Genomic DNA, 17,027 nt, shown 5'->3' with positions numbered 1-17,027 from the left:
ACACACATACACACACACAATGGAACACTACTCAGCCATTTTTTGCAAAAAGAATGAAATCTTGTCATTTGCAAAGACATGGATGGAACTAGAGGGTATTATGCTAAGCAAAATAAGTCAAAGACAAATACCACATGATTTCACTCATGTGGAATTTAAGAAAACAAAATAGATGAACATAGGGGAAAGGAAGGAAAAATAAGATGAAAACAAAGAGGGAGGCAGACCATGTGAAACTCTTAACTATAGGAAACAAACTGAGGGTTGCTAGAGGGGAGGTGGGAATGGGGTAACTGAGTTTTGGGCATTATGGAGGGCACTTGAAGTAATGAGCACTGGGTATTAGATGCAACTGGTGAATCACGAAATTCTACCTCCAAAACTAATAATACAGTATATGTTAATTAAATTTAAATTAAAATATATTTTTTTCAAATGATGCCAGTGGCAGTGGGACAGTTGGAGTTAAAATGCCCTAGCATCCTTGTATTATATGGTAAGGAATAAGAGTATGTTAGGTATTATGCATGTTGCAATCTCTAGGATAACTACCAAAGAAACTGTAATGAGATACATACTGGGATAAAATCTAAAACAAAAATGGAAAGAAAAGAGTATGAAAAATAAACAAGACATGGAGAATATTCAAGAAGATGACAGATTTAAAGCTGAGTAATTATATTAAGTATAGATGGCAAAAATCTCTGATTAAAGTCCTGAATGCAATAATGAAACCCAACTATGGGCTGTTCAGAAAAGACATCTCTGAAATACGAGGACACAGAAAGTTTGAATATCAGAAGATGGCAAGAGCTAATATCATGTTAATGGTAACTATAAGAAAGAGTTAGCTATATTAATGTGAAACAAAATAGACATTAAGGAAAAATCCATTATTAACATGAAAGAATTACTTCATAATAGTAAATTTGGTTCTCAGAAAATATGTATCTGAAAGTCTGAGGTATTCACAGGGCCCCTGATTAAGATCAGAACTTAAATCCCTCCATTTTCTTAAAGCCAGGAAACTGCTGAAAAATCCACTCTGCTTTGCAGAGGTACGTGTTTTTGCTCATTAGTTGCCTGAAGTTCTCCTCAGAATTTGGCAACACGCCTGAGGAGAAAACCAGCAGAGTCCAGTTCTCCACCCATTCCTTTACGGCAGATTCCTAGCCCCTCAATTTTTGACTGCACCCCTTCAAGATTGCCAAAAGCTCTGCTCGTTTTTCCTGCTGCTAGTAACTGCCCCTGCCTCCAGGAAGAATCCAGGTGCCTGAGGGAAAAAGCTGTGACAGAATGTCAGCTCACTCTCTGCTTGCTAGGCCTTCCCAGGAACTGGGTCCTCAGGTCTTAGGTTGCCTCTCCAGTGACTTCACCCTGATGTTTGTATTTTATTCAGCTTTTCTACTTGTCCTAGCTCCAGTTTATAAGCAGAAGTCTACTTAAGTTTTTGTTTTGTTTTGTTTTGTTTTGTTTTTTTAAAGACTTTATTTATTTGACAGAGAGACAGCAAGAGAGGGAACACAAGCTGGGGGAGTGGGAGAGGGAGAAGCAGGCTTCCCGCCGAGCAGGGAGCCCGATGCGGGGCTCGATCCAGGACCCCGGGATCATGACCTGAGCCGAAGGCAGACGCTTAACGACTGAGCCACCCAGGCACCCCCTAACCTTAGATTCTTCTTTCTTAAATTGGGGATAATAGCAAGCTGCATTTCCTCTCTCACAGGATGGATGTGAGAGAAAGTAAAGCAAGATATTTATCTGAATTATTGATAGGGTGATGATGATGATATGATGATGATATGATGATAATTACAACCCTAAAATACATATAACCTTCCAAAAAGTCCATTCTCTATGCCAGCCTACAAATCCAATATGTCAATATATCCTCATTAAAATAATATCTCATTCTCATTAGTTTCAAAATAATAGTTTAATTTTCATTTTGTTCCATGCTTACACACATAAGATTAAAGAAAGATAACCTAAATATATTTCTTCCTTTTACAAACAATTTTCCTGTAAAAGACATGGAACTTGTAACTTGAAGGGGCTAGCCCAGAATTGAACTATTATTTTCAGTTTTTCTATTTCATTCTTCCTTTATTTCAAAGTGATTCAGATTTATAGTGAGAGAACAAAGTAATGTGATAATGGAAGCCGATGAATTATTGCAATAGTACGTGGATAAAAACTGGTTCAATGAGATATGGTTATGAAATAGTAAGAAAGTCAAAGTAAAGTGAATCTTCATTATTCTAGGATTTAAATATTTCTCCGAAGAATGAGAAAATAACCCCCTCTCCATCTTCTGGGAGTAATTACCTCTCCTTAAAGAAGCAGTATTAACATTAGTGCATCTCTCGTTTTCATTTGCCAAAAGCTTTCTTCCACAGCTCCCTGGAAAAGAACTTGGCGCTGGGCTTTTGTCTTCTACCTTTTTTCAGGAGAAAATATTAAGAAGGACTTAACAGTAGTCAAACAAAGTTAAACATGTACCGATTTTTTGTGGTGAAAGGAGGAGAGAGTTGATGTGTCATATTCAGTTGTTGATTTTGATGTCTGGGATACTTCCTTAGAAAGCAAAGTGTTAGTCTCTAAGTTAGCACTCTGCTATGTTCACATTCTCATAAAGAAGTTCTATCTCACAGAAAACTTGAAATTGATTATTTCAGTAACATATTCAGTAAAATTGGATACAACTGTGTAATTTACCTTATTTTTCAAGTAAGAAAAATGGCTGGGAGAAAAATACTGATGGCCATGGCTTCAGACATGTTGAGGATAGAATCTATATATACATGTTATCCTGCTAATACCTTTTAAAAAAAAAAGATCCAGAGTTTTTCTGTTTCTGTTATATTTTACGTTGAACTTACTGTTCAAGAATATTTGTTCATTTTGGCTCACTTCATTTAATTGCTAGATAATATGGTTGATGTGATGTGTATTTAATACACAGAGTTTAATAGAATATTGTTGTGGTAAATAAGAATTCAGGATTTGTCTGCCTTTCTCTTTTCTTCCAAAGAGCACCAGAAATGACTTTCCTGTAACAGAGATGCCATTCTTTCCCTCTTGTTGAATCCCCAGTCTGGAGATCCTTGTTTTAATAGAAGAGTCATCTGATCTCACCTGGTTATAAAATGCCCAGATTTCTTAACAGATCTTTTCTGCTACCTGGAAGAGAAAATATTTGCTTTAAGTGAGATAGGAGGTGAAAAACAAATACTCCGCCTTTGCCTCTTAAAACCTCTTTGTATTCATGAAATGTTTCTTTCTTAATGAATATCTTGCTAGGTTTGGTTATCTCATTGACATTTAAATACAAAGACTCATTTTTATAGATTTTATAAGTTTGCACTTGCTAGCTATATACATTATAGTGATGATTGGTTTATAAGGATTGTGATAATGTAACCATTTTTAACCTTACAGTAATAGCCATGCAGAAACCTAAACATTTACTTCAGCAAATGTATAAGAAAGAGAGGAAAAGATGACTGGTTGAACTCTTAGCCTGTATCATTTTGGTGGCTTCTTAGAAATCCAAGACCTCACATATATGATTTTAGAAACTCAGTGTTAGCAATTTACTTTCCAATGCCTTTTTAATGTGTGGCTCAAAATATACCACAGCTAACTGAGCGGTCAAGACCAGAGAAATTCACTAATACTGAACGTTTTTCTGTTTACAACATCTTAGGTTTTTCAGGCATCAGACAGGCAGTGTTCCTGCTTCCCAGTTTCTAGCACTAGTGTTTTCCTCATAAGGATTAACTACCTGGACTTGATGATTCTCACTGGCATTTAATATAAAGTATAATTTTTATGCTAGTGTCATTTTCAAAGTACTCAGTACTTCCAAATGTTTTACTTGTGAGATTTTTGAAATAAGGATTATTGCCCAGCATCTACATGTGGAATGAGTATCATAACATGGCATCTATCATAACGTTTCACTTGTAATATTTCTGGTAATGTTTCCTTGGAAGAAATTTGGGAAGAAGATATCTGAAGGCTAGCTTTTGAGAAATTTAAAGATGTCACAATGTCTCCCCATCAATAAAGTACGCATTTTATGTTCTCTCTCCCAATTTCCATTGTGGCTGTGCATGCACGTGTGTGTGTGAGAGAGAGAGAGAGAGAGAGAGAGTGTGTGTGTGTGTGTGTGTGAGAGAGAGAGAGAGAGAGTGTGTGTGTGTGTGTGAGAGAGAGAGAGAGAGTGTGTGTGTGTGTGTGTGTGTGTGAGAGAGAGAGAGATGATTATCATATGGAGAAAGCTGCCACACTGTGTATATTAAAATCCTTATTTATCTAAGCATTCAAAAATTATTCTTAGTAACTCTCTTATTACTAAGGGCCAAGAAGATTATTAGTTCTCATTTACCAGTTACATGATGCTCTGAGTAGAGCCTGAGAGACTTTTAAATTAAAAAAAAAAATTAGATGAGCATGCCTATTTTGTGTGTTAACTTTTGTACAGAGAATGTTAAAATTAAACTCATTAGTTAGATCTCTGAAGATGATTTATAAAACTTCTAAATGTGTCTTGACTTAAATTATTGTAAATTTTATGGAGAAAAACATCTATACTCTTCATGTTAGGTGCAACCTATCCAGGTGACAAAAGAAATTAAAATCACGAAACTCTAAAAAATAAGTTTTATTATCAGTGACTCAAATTTTGATTTGTTTATATTTATGAATGGCCTTTTGAGATCTGCAAAATAATAAAATTGTTCTTTTTCCCAGAATTACCCCTGGACTACAAATTTTCAAGGTTTTCTTCAAGCAATTCAAAAACAGCTGGCTACTATCCAAACCCTCCATTGATCTTATCAAATAATGAGACACTGACAAGCAAATAAACTGTCTTTACTGGAAAATGAAGTGAAGAACTATATATGCAGCAAGTCTACTGTAAAAATGTTATCTTTCAAAAAATACTATAAAATGCTTTATAGGAACAAATTCTTAATGATAACTGACCAAGAAATTGATGTTTTTTCCATAGGTCTCCTTTCTGTATAGACCATCTTTATGCCCAACAACTCTCATTATGTTAAAATCTCAGTATCTTAGAACTGAAAAGAACCTTAATATTTTCTATACCAATAGTTCTGAGATTAGGATTCATCTGTGGATTAGGAATCACCTGTGTAATATATACATATATTCACACACACACACACACACACACACAATTTACACATATGCCTAGACCAGTGGTTCTCAAAGTGTAATCCCCAAACCACTAACACAGCATCACCTGAGAATCTGATAGAAATACAAATTTGCAGTCCCCATGCAAGGCCTGCAGAATCAGAAATGCTGGGGATGCAACCCAGCACCCTGTGTTTTAATATTAGTGGATTCATATACTAAAGTTCAAGAATCACTAGCTATACCATAACCTCCAGAGATTGGTTTAATTGGTCTGGAAATATAGATGAGCATTGATATCTTTTACCTGCCCCGGGAAAAGTGCAGCCAGAATTGAGAATAACTGATCTCTATCTGTTCCTTCCACTTAAAACCAAAAATACTGAGTCTAGTGAGAATAGACTATCCAAGCTATCAGGTTTGATGCTATTCTTAAGTTTTCCAAAACAAGGAGCTAAAGAGGATTTCTTGTGATACCACACAGCCAGTATGGGACAGAAATGAGAGGAGAAGCCAACTATTTCAACCTCTAATGTTACTCATAAGCGTTCCCCCCCCCAATAATGTTAAAGGCTATATAATTAATTTTCATTCACCTTAACATATATATTCTCAATGGGACAAAAATTCGTTCTTGGGGTGAAAAACATATTAGATAGTGCAATGAATTGTGCCCCTCCAAAGCTCAACCCTACCCAGTAAATCTTACTCTTTAGCATTAATTTCTCTCATTAGGGAAAAACAGAATTTAAAGTTAAATTTATTAATTAAATTTAATTTGGTTGAATTTAATTTTTCTCGGGGGGTAGTAATGAAAAAATGATTGAGAAAAATGCATTAAGAGGTTTCATAGTTATATTACAATCCAGGATTATTGTGTTCCATGTGCTTTGTATAGTCCTCTAATAGTAGCTACTTGTGGCAAGATGTCTGGAGCCAGATGTTTACAATTAAATTCCTGGCTACTCTTTATAATTTCGCTCTGTCCATCATGGACAGTGTCAGAAAACACAACGGTCACTATCATTATTTTACCTGGATTGTAGCAGAGAACTTAACATATTGATGCATGCAATGAAAAGATAAATATTTCATTAAATTTTTAAATGCTCAAATAATCCCAAATGTATTCTGGGAATGAGTATCTCAGGCTGGGTAAACAGTTACTGAAATTTTTTCCTCAATGTCAGTAGCTCTGTTTGATATCTACTAATAAGTATATGGTAATGTATTTAAAATTGATTTCCAAAATCTTATTGGAATATAACGAACACACAATCATCTTAGGGCTAAATGAAAGATGCTGTCTCACGTATACAAATAGATACTTAATTTCTTTAAAAATAAAGCTATTTTTCCTTATGTGGATTTATTTTGTCAATGGGAAAGAAGAATGTATCTTTTTTTTCTTTTTAAGATTTTACTTATTTATTTGAAAGAGAGAGAGAGAGACAGCGAGAGAGGGAGCACAAGCAGGGTGGAGTGGGAGAGGGAGAAGCAGGCTTCCCGCTGAGCAGGGAGCCAGATGCGGGGCTTGATCCCAGGACCCTGGGATCATGGCCTGAGCTGAAGGCAGACGCTTAACATCTGAGCCACCCAGGTGCCCCAAGAAAGTATCTTTAAATGTTTATAAGCTGCTATTATTAATATGAAAAATGAGCACCCCAAAATATGTTAATTGCACTTTTTTGGTCACTAAGGATTGAAAAAAATTGGAACTCAAGTCAGAAGTTCCCATCCTACTTTTACCAGTACTTACCTAAGGGATCTGAACAAGTTACCATATATATCTAATCTGACCTCAGTTTTTTCCATCTTGTCAAAAGACAAGGTTAGAGTTTTATTTCCAAGTTTCCTAATACACTTCTAGCAGAGTCAGTTCTTCTAATGAATGTTGTTTTTCTGTTGGATAATTAGACTTTTAAGTTTATTTCATTTTTTCTAAGAAGTGCCAGTGTTTCTAATTGGATATGAAAAGTAAAAATAATTTAAAAATGGCACTATAAAAATTAAAAAGATATTAGAGAAGAAAAGCTATACTTTAATAAAGTTAAATGAAGCAAGAAAGCAGGAAAATTGTGTAAATGGACGGAGGACTTAAGTTTAATATTAGCATACAGGCAAACATTCATCATCTGAAAGATAACTACAAATAAATGCAAGGGATTTTAGATTTTCCTTGCTGGCCACTGTTGATCTCATCAGCGGAGGTAAGATCTGAATGTCACAGTGGTAACAGTTTGTCAGAATTTGGTTTTTAGAATATTGAGGTAGAGAAACTTCAGTTAAACCATGAATTGCAATCTAAAATCAACTAAAGTTTACTCTTGAAATTCATGGGTCTGAACTGCATGGGTCCACTTATATGCAAATATTTCTTGATACAGTACTGTAAATGTATTTTCCTTATGATTTTAACATTTTCTTTTTTCTAGCTTACTTTATATAGCATACAATACATATACAAAGTATGTATTAATGTTATCGGTAAGGGTTCCAGTTAACAGTAGGGTATTAGTAGTCAAGTTTGGCAGGGCAGTCAAACATTACGCATGGATTTTTGACTGCATGGGGGAGGGGGCCCTAATCCCCACATCGTTCAAGGGTCAACTATACTTCTGAGTTATTTAAATTTGAAATCAGGTATTATTTCCCCACCAATTTTCATATCCAACAACTTTAAATATATGTATTTAAAGCAAAAAAAAATATATATATATATACACACATATGTATATATACACACTCATACATGTATACACACACTTTTATTGAACTGGTTTGAATGAAAAATCTATATGATTATATAACAAACCAGCATAAAATAGAATGTCAAACTCTCTTTGGATATAATAACCTTGACTATATTAGAATCACATGGATAGCTTTTTCTTAAATGTGATGTTACAGTAACATTCCCTTACCTCTTCTCAGAGTCTTGAGAAGGAGATTACCATAAGAGCTGACTTCCAGATTAGTGCAAGACTGGGATATATTCAAGAGTTAACTCACCCACTGTGCTACCCATGAAAATCCTTGGGCATGGTCCAGTCCACATAGGGTGAATTCAAAAAGGTATCTCTTGTTGGTCTCTAGAAATAATGGCAAAAAAATAATGGCAATGAGTGCTAACTCTTCACCAGGCTACTTCATGTTCCTTATTTATCCCCTACAGCATCCCTATGAGGTGTGTATAATTATTAAAATTTTACAGATAAGGACATTGAAATTCACAGAGGTTAAATAACATCCTTGCTCAAAATTGTACTGTTACTAAGGAACAGCGTATATACATGAGCCCAAGTTTCACCCCAAAATTCATGCCCTTAGTTGACTGACACATAAAAGTCTTCCAACATTGGAAAAGATCGGGGCAAATTCTCAGTTTAAAACCACACTTCTATTTAACAATCACACCATGCTAGGACATGTGAGGGATTAGAAATACACAGGCTCTGTCCTAAAGTAACAATTTAGTAAAAAATATTAAAGCAAAGATCTATAACATAGAACTTAACTAGAAGAGTAAAAAAGAGAACCAAGAACCACATGGGAGTCCTAAAACATAAAATGAAGTCTACTCTTCTTGGAAGCCACATAAACTAAAGTTATTAGTAAGCAGGTCAACTCTTCATATTCAGGTTCAAACGTTCACCTTGCATACTTAGCAAATTTCCCCTTTGGTGCTGAGGAAACCAAAATGGAAAGGGAATAATGAAAACCGATCCAAGTAAACTTAATGGGAGATGGGATATCTGGGCCTATTGAGAGAATTTGGGTCATTAATTAGAATGACAACTATAGGGGCACCTGGGTGGCTCAGTTGGTTAAGCCTCTGCCTTCGGCTCAGGTCATGATCCCAGGGTCCTGGGATCGAGCCCTGCATTGGGCTCCCTGCTCAGTGGGGAACCTGCTTCTCCCTCTCCCTCTATTTACTGCTCTGCCTACTTGCGCTCCCTCTGTCAAATAAATAAATAAAACTTAAAAAAAAAATAGAATGACAACTATATCACATAGACTGCTTGGCAGTCAGGTTCTTATACCATGCACCTGTTCTCAGAGTCTTAAAAAAAAAAAACAAAGAACTTTATTTTACTTTATTGGTGGGTTGGCCTTGGCACTTTCTTGGTAAAGATTAAAGCTTAATAAAGTTTAATAAAGAGAAGAATGGGGTACCTGGCTGGCTCACAGTTGGTAGAGCAGAAGACTCTTGATCTTGGGCGTTGAGTTTAGCCTTGCATTGGGGGGGTAGATTGTACTTAAAAAAAAAAAAAAACACTTTAAAAAATTAATTAACATAAAGAAATAAATTATTAAGTGCCTGTTAAAAGCAGTCACCATGTTGAATCAATTAAAAAATACTCAAATTCTCTAAGTTTAATACAAATGTCAACACTTCTTTACAGTTCCTAGCAACTAAATTCCATAAATATAATATTTAAAGTCCTTTTGGTACATTTACTCCCTTTGATGAAGGCAACAAACTGCTAATTTCATTCATTTTTGCAGCAATTATCGAGATTGCATTTGTAAATTTCAGTAGTGTTTTAATCTGTGACTGTATGGAACCCTGTATTAAGTGGTTAAAAAAAAGTACCCCTTTCAAAGACCATTCATGAATGAATGAAGAATAACTTCAACTGAGTCCGGATTATTCACATAAATATGATTTTTGTTTTATGACAAATTTAGTACAGATGTTTATAATAATGGAAGATACCCTAGGCTTGAAATAAAAAAATTCACGTCTCTGTGACTTGCATCTTAGGCACATTTACTTCAACTTTCTGAGCCTGTTTTCTCAACTATTTAAGTGGAGATAGTAAGACCTGTGTCAGGACTATGAAAGTAACATGTGAACACAAACGGATGTGCCCGACACACCTCAGATTTCTGGAGATTGTCAAACCAGACAGTATCTCTGACGCAAATCAGATATCCAAGGCTCAAGCTGTGACTCTGTGGAGCAGGGGATTCAAAAAGAATACAGGTAATTTTTGTTTGTTTTTATGATAAACACTGATTACAGAAACTTGAGTCAACTAGAGATAAAGGAGAAGCAGTAGCAGCAACAGGAATCGTGGGGAGAAAGGACCCTGAGTAAGGAAGGTTAGAGAAGCCTTTTGTGAGTCTGGTCTAAGCTGAATACCCAGAAATGGAAAAGAATGCCCAAGGAGATTCTGTTATGTGGGCACCAGGGAAATTATGAAGAATGACCCTACTAACGGCAATATGGCCTGAGCAGACCAAATGATACTTCTTTGGTGAACAGAGGACGAGAGAACCTCATAAAACTGATTTGAAGGTCTGCATAAGGAATTATTTGGGTCTAGAATTAACAAAAACAAGGCGGGCGCCTGGGTGGCTCAGATGGTTAAGCATCTGCCTTCGGCTCAGGTCATGATCCCAGGGTCCTGGGATCGAGTCCCGCATCGGGCTCCCTGCTCCTTGGGAGCCTGCTTCTCCCTCTGCCTCTCTCTCTCTCTCTCTCTCTGTCTCTCATGAATAAATAAATAAAAAGTTTTTAAAAGAGAAAAACAAGGCAATGAAAAGAAATGGAACAGGGATATAGGAGTAAACCAATTGGTAAGTGAAACCTACATAATGTCTAATTGAATCTAATTTTATTAAACAGAACAGAAACCATGGTAATCTAACAAATGAGGAGCACCAACCTACTAGAAAAATGAATACTATTGGTTAAAGCTGATAATAAACCAAGGGCAAAAAAATGACATTTTTCTGACCATGTCCAGAAAAGGATAAGAGATAATTCTTGAAACAAGTGGTTGATGCAGAAAAAATCAATCACTAAATTGAAAAGGTAAAATGAACACTATAAGGAAAATTTAGAATTAAGTTGGGTGTACAGTTTGCAAAGAAAACCTAGCTCTCTAAAACTTAAAGTTCTCCAGGCCTAGAAAAAATTATACTTAAGTAAAACTTGCAAGTACAGATTGCATCAAGAGTCAGCAGGTCTGTTTAATAATTTGGGGCCATTTATGTAAAATTTTTGTTTAGATGGCTAAAAATACCATTCATTTTCACAGGTCTTGCAATATCCATAGCTCCCTCAACTCCAGAGATTGCAGAAGTATTTAGCTTCCAAAACTTCATGTGACAACTGCTGAACAGCAAAACATTATTGGTAATTAGATTGAGATGTCTGAGATCATTTGTTTCTATACACTGTGTCAGTCACAATTTTTTTGGTTATTCTTTCTTTTTGAAGCAACACAGTTGTAGGAAAAGAAATTAAGCACTTAAAGAATACACAAAGATTAATTTCTTCCAAAAGTCTATCTTAAGCTCACTCAGAAAAGAATAAGATCAGTTAACAAAAATGTAAACAAGAATGGTGCATTAAGAGTAGTTTTCCACTGGGGCGCCTGGGTGGCTCAGTCGTTAAGCAGCTGCCTTTGGCTCAAGTCATGATCCCAAAGTCCTGGGATCGAGCCCCGCATCGAGCCCCACATGGGGCTCCTTGCTCAGCAGGAAGCCTGCTTCTCCCACTCCCATTCCCCCTGCTTGTGTTCCCTCTCTCACTGTATCTCGGTCAAATAAATAAAAATCTTTATAAAAAAGTTTTCCACTAAGCGAAATAAGTCAGTCAGACAAAGACAAATACCATTATGATTTCATTCATATGTGGAATTTAAGAAACAAACAAGGAAAGGGGGGGGAAGATAAATCAAGAAACTACTCTTCATTATAGAGAACAAACTGATGGCTCCCAGAGAGGAGGGAGTGAGGGGTTGGGTTAAATGGGTAATAGGGATTAAGGAGTGCACTTGCTAAGATGAGTACAGGGTGATGTACGAAACTGTTGAATCACTATATTGTAGACCTGAAGCTAATATAACACTGTATGTTAATTAACTGGAATTAAAATAAAAACTTAAAAAGCCAAAAATGTTTTCTACTAAAAACAGTATTTTAAGTAAATGACTAAAATCAAGAAATGGTGCTTCAATTACCTTCAAGAACTGCACTGGTTGAATAGGAAAAATTATGTTCATGAGCATGCAGTTAGGCTTTTCCAAGAAAAAAATGTCTTAGAAATTTGGTGGCTTTTTTTTTTTTTTGAAGCTTCAGGAAAATGCTTACTGTGACAATTGGATAACTAATGAATTCCCAACCTTTTATTAGCCTAGACAACACAGAATTTTATTTTTATTTTTTGGTGAAAAGAAATACAGCAGAGTGACAGACTTTATTTTTCCTTTGAGCACATAGAAGAAGACTAAAGTACTTAATGATCCTTGTTTAGTTTGACAGAGCAATTCTACAAGTACTTACACTGGTTAGGAACATAAAATGTCAAGTACAACATTATTATTAGGGCAAGAAATATCAAGACAATCGAGTTAGAGTTTTTCTTTTTGAGATTACTTTCACAAGACACAGCAACAATTTGCAAAATTTCAAAGATCACATTCAAATTATATTTCTTACAACTATATATACAGACAGACCAGAACAAGCTGATATATTAATGAATATTCACAGGTTTCATACTGCACAGGAACAAGTTTGATATTTTTGCACACATTCTCAATTACAAGCAAAAAGCAGGCCTGTAAATGTCAATTTTGCCAGCAAGCAAAAATAGAGAAAGGAATTAATAGGATTTTACTCAAATACAGTGAAATAAGGAGTATATACCATTAATCTTCCACATAGAAAAGAACACTCCTATAATAATAGAGAGAAAACATCCAGACTTGCATTTTTCTGTATAAAAAATCTACTGGTGAATTCAAGGGAAAACTACTCCAAGCATCCTCTTTAAACATCAACCACTTTGATTCTCCCACCTCTCCTGGGAGAAGCTTCAGGGACCTCTCCCCACCATCCCCAACCCTGCAGGGTTCCAGTCTTCCCTGTGCCTTTCCAAGACTACTCCACAGCAGGTTCATTTCTGTTTCTGGGCTTGCAGGTTCCTCAGGCCACAGCACCCTCCCCACTTGCTGTGCCCAGACCTCCCAAACACACTTAGAGCTTAGAGCAAGGCCTTCAAAAAAAAGGAGAAAGGCAGACAGTCATTACTAGCACTATATACCACCCAAGTAAGACAGCCCTGACGGCATTGCTCTCCCACCTACTGGAAATCCAGACACCACACATCCCCATACCGCCCTAGGAGGGAAGCCTGGCATCTCCCACAGTGTAGACTGCAGCCTGCTCCCTGTTTTTGGGAGAGAAGCAGGGAAGGAAATGTGGAAGCTGAGGAGGGAGAGCCAGGAAGGCCAGGCCATAGGATGGAGGCCCCGGAGACATCAAAGCAGTAATAAAATAGAGGACAGAGGTGACCCTCAAAATGCTGCCCTGGGGTTATTTCTAAGTGATCCAAGGCCACACACCCCCAAATTTCCAGGTTTAAAAAAGAGTGAAACTAAGTTTTGGTTGCTTTAGACCACACCCTGCTCTGGGTCTGCCTTAAATCCATCACTGTGAGGCCCCCCCGTCTTTCCCCTCTGCTGCTCAAACTAAACTCAAGAAACACACAGGTTTTGGAAAAAGGGTGGGGTCGTCAAAGTTGGCCCAAAAGAACACTGCTCATAACTAAACAACCTACAGGTCTCCCTTTGAAACTTTCAGACCCTACTAAAAAGGAAGTGGGGGGGGAGGCATGAGAGCAGAAGAGCACAGTAAGCTATCTGGAGTCTATTGTACAGTACCTTTCTCCCTCTGGACACAATCAAGGTGAGAGCAAATTAAACAAAAAGCCTGCTTTTGCCAGTTCAGTTTTCTGTTTCCGAGCTGTAACTGTTTGAGAGAGGGAGGAAGGGAGGGAGAGGGAAGCAGAGAGAACAAGGTGGTGGTGGCGGGGCGGGGCGGAGGGAGGGGGAGTGAGAGAAAGATAGAGACAGATACAGAACAGGCCCCACAGACCAGAAACACCTCTCCCTCAGTGCCGCCACCCTAGCAACTTCATCCTGTCATTCTGAGAATGAGTGCAAGAGTTAGGAGGGGGATACCTAACAAAGTTGCCCAGATTAAGGGTGTTTGTTGGCTACAGCTCAGAAAGCCTAACTGCTGGAAGTGAACCATTACCAGCCTTGTATAGTCATACACTATCATGTATCACTGCCCAACCTGCCCAACAGCCAATTGGGTTTATAGGTAACTATTTGATGGGGTAGGGAGTTTGAGGGGAAGTTCCCTATGTGCTGCCTGGGATCTTAAGTCCACAGATAGTTGCTGAGGAAGCAGGCAGTGGTGCCTATGCGAAGTTTACCCAGAAGGCCGAGAGCAGGTTTGGGTGGGCCATAGCACAGACCTTCATACTCACCAGTACCTGTTCACAAAGCAGAGTGCCCAAAGGCAAAAGAAGACCAATGCAGTAACACTGAACACCTCTCATCTGTTACCTCATTCACGCCTAGCAGCCCCCACCAGCCACCTTATTCTGCCAGATAACCAGCTGGGTGGATGGCACAGGCCAGGAAGGCAGCTAGGAACCAGTCAGTGGTAGCGAGAATGTCCAGTTTGGGTTGACGGCTGGCATCATCTAGATCAGCTTCATCTTGCAGCAGTGAAATTCAAAGAACTTGACATACAGTACATGGGTATCAGGAGGACAGTCAGCATTAAGTATGAAGCCCAGCTAGTTATTTGCAAAGGTATTTCAAGCTTCTTTGTGGTAGATAACCACTTAAAAATCTGGGAGAAGACCATGGTCACAGACAGGGCCCAAGGCATGCAAAGGAAGGCAGTGCCTATCTATCTACAGCATCATGTGCTTGGCATAGAAGCAGTGCAAGGCCATGCACTTGGAACATGTAACAGGATACAGAAGAGCATGAAGGTCCAGAGGAAGAAGAACACAAGCGTATAAGAGTCAACCTTGCAACTGATTGTTGAAGATTTGGAAGAACCAAAGAATAAAATACTCCAGTGTGAAGAGAAAGCAGATAGAAGACTGCATGCTGTTGGCTAAGCATAGGTTCAAGGGGATGTGGTGAGGAGACTTGTGCAGGAGCTTCTCACAAGGTCATCAGTTAGCCAGACTGGAACCTGAAGGACCTGGGGCTCTCCACTGGCTGCCTTGCTGGGTCTCGAATTCCACGGCGAGGCCCTTCACCCATCAGGTAGTATTGTAGGGGATTGGGCCACAGTTCTGCTTTGATAATCTCCGCAATCCTGTCGAATTCTAGAAGGCTGTGGTCTGAGAACCAGTTAAAGAAACTGGGGATAGTGTTTCCTTCCCGGTTCCTGTGGATATGGGACTGGGGGTCTTGGCCCCTGTGCCAGCGGATTGGAGTGGAAAGAGACACCACCCTGCCAGAGGATCTGCGCTCATATTCTTTGACGAGCCCCTCATTTCGGAAGTAGGGGTTGCTCTGAAAGATGAACTTGAATTTGCAGCCTGCTCTGGGGTGTTTGAGCTCCTCCACCTCCAAATTGATCATGTACCTCATCATGTCTTCATCTTGGCCACTGATCATAGGTGACAGCTGGGGGTGGTTCCGAAAGGCAGTGACCCAGAAACCTGGGATATTTTGGATAATGAAACTTCTGCGCTGCATATGAAGCCTTCGCATGCGGCCAAACTTGCGCTCCAGCTGAAGGAAGGCCCTGTCAGCCTGGGCATTGACATTTGACAGCTCCTGATCGATGGCCTCCAGCGAATCCATGCAGTTATTGATCTTCGGGGCCTTGCCCCGTGTCTCCTCTTTCATTCCTCCTACCACCTTTTTTTCCTTCTGCATCACCTTCTTTTCCTCCACCACCTCCTCTGCTCCTCCCTCCTTTTCCGCAGCCGCTGAAACGGCGCACTTTTTTGTCATTTCCTTGGCCTTCGCCCCAGGCGTCATCTGAGACCCCAACCCCCCTGCGCCACAGGCTTCTAGAGCTTTCTCCCCAGCAGGGCCCTGCGGCTCTCTACGCTGACAGCCATTTTCCTGGCTATTGTCGGTCGCCACCGCAGCGGAGGCTGAGGCAGGGGCTGCTGCCAAACCTTCCGTGGGAAGCAGAACCTCTTTCTGGCCTGTTCTGGTCGCTACACGGCCGCGACTCCCAAAAACTCGAACGCGGAGCACCGGCGCACAACTAGCGGAGTTCTGGGGTGCGCCTCCCTCCGCGGCGGTCTCCAAGCCGCCCTCACCTGTGTCCGCCATCACCGGCGTCGCCTCGGTTTCCTCGCCCTGGCACTGGTTTAGGTCCGGATGTCCCGGGGCATGGTCGCCAGTAGCTAAGCCGCAGTCTTTAGCGACAGAAAGATTGTTGCCCTCATCCAGGCCGCTCATTTTGGTAGAAGGCAAACCTGCAGGAGGAGAGCGTCCCTTGTCCTCCGCAGAAGCCGCGCTCCGCCCCAATCCGCCCCTCTTTTCCACTCGGGAGGGATGCTGCTATGGCAACCGGTGACATCACGGCAGCGGCGTCGTCACATCGCGCGAGAATTCGCTGAGCCTTGTGATTACGACAGTCAAGGGTATGCCTTTGTCTTTGTGTGGTGGTGTGTAAGATGTGATGGTCTGGAGTAGATTTGTAAAAGATTTGGTTTACATGACTGGGTGCAGACCAAATTCAAACATGTGAGAATTGTGTTAATGTGCATTTCTAAGGCTCTGAATGAATTTCTAAGTCACCTACACTGTTAATTTTCTCTTAAAATACTTAAAAGATAAGAAAGGTTAAGTAATTGTTCGAGTCCGTCCGCTCATAGGGCCTTTCGTGGATGGTAAGATGGACTCAGCAATTCACATGCCTGCTTTTTTTAGTGTACAGATTCATGACTATTACCAAAGAATTGAGATGAGCAGAGTTTCGTCTTAAGAGAAGTGTTGATTTAAAAACTTAGAAGCTGTGGAAAGGGAGGCTTCTCTCATCCTAACAAGACATAATGAAGAATTATT

General features: G+C 39.2%; 3 protein-coding genes across 9 annotated transcripts in view; 1 reads left to right on the top strand and 2 right to left on the bottom strand.

The window, feature by feature from the left end:
• The window catches only part of NT5DC1 (5'-nucleotidase domain containing 1), a 145,513-nt gene extending 138,985 nt beyond the window's left edge, over positions 1-6,528 (top strand). For both annotated transcript variants that reach the window (XM_028117082.2, XM_028117081.2), the window contains exon 12: positions 4,756-6,528. In XM_028117082.2, the coding sequence (XP_027972883.1) occupies positions 4,756-4,871 (116 nt within the window). In that variant the 3' untranslated portion in view covers positions 4,872-6,528. The remainder of the gene's footprint in view (positions 1-4,755) is intronic.
• Positions 1,919-16,515, bottom strand: TSPYL4 (TSPY like 4). 2 transcript variants are annotated; one of them, XM_088023883.1, is made up of 5 exons: positions 14,468-16,498; positions 9,343-9,424; positions 8,179-8,258; positions 3,136-3,180; positions 1,919-2,437 (listed from the first exon to the last, which is right to left on the bottom strand). In XM_088023883.1, the coding sequence occupies exon 1, from the start codon at positions 16,416-16,418 to the stop codon at positions 15,171-15,173; it is 1,248 nt and encodes a 415-aa protein (XP_087880009.1). In that variant the 5' UTR covers positions 16,419-16,498; the 3' UTR covers positions 1,919-2,437; positions 3,136-3,180; positions 8,179-8,258; positions 9,343-9,424; positions 14,468-15,170. The 2 variants fall into 2 exon arrangements, with proteins under 2 accessions (XP_087880009.1, XP_027972880.1); XM_028117079.2 differs by having other exon boundaries at positions 1,919-3,180; positions 14,468-16,515.
• TSPYL1 (TSPY like 1) overlaps positions 1,919-17,027 on the bottom strand; it is a 33,000-nt gene continuing 17,891 nt past the window's right edge. For 2 of the 5 annotated variants that reach the window (XM_088023884.1, XM_028117083.2), the window contains 3 exons: positions 9,343-9,424; positions 8,179-8,258; positions 1,919-3,180 (listed from right to left, as the gene is read on the bottom strand). The gene's annotated coding sequence lies outside the window, so the exon portion shown is untranslated. Of the gene's footprint in view, positions 3,181-8,178; positions 8,259-9,342; positions 9,425-10,050; positions 12,046-16,276; positions 16,361-17,027 lie in introns of those variants that run through there. The other 3 variants (XR_003611400.2, XR_003611401.2, XM_088023885.1) reach the window with 3 other exon arrangements.

This window comes from Eumetopias jubatus, unplaced genomic scaffold (genome assembly GCF_037043125.1).
Source record: "Eumetopias jubatus isolate StellerSeaLion01/CBP00866 unplaced genomic scaffold, mEumJub1_p1.0 scaffold_6, whole genome shotgun sequence".
In the NCBI taxonomy this organism is placed as follows: Eukaryota; Metazoa; Chordata; class Mammalia; order Carnivora; family Otariidae; genus Eumetopias; species Eumetopias jubatus.
This window is presented reverse-complemented; position numbering and strand designations above follow the sequence as displayed.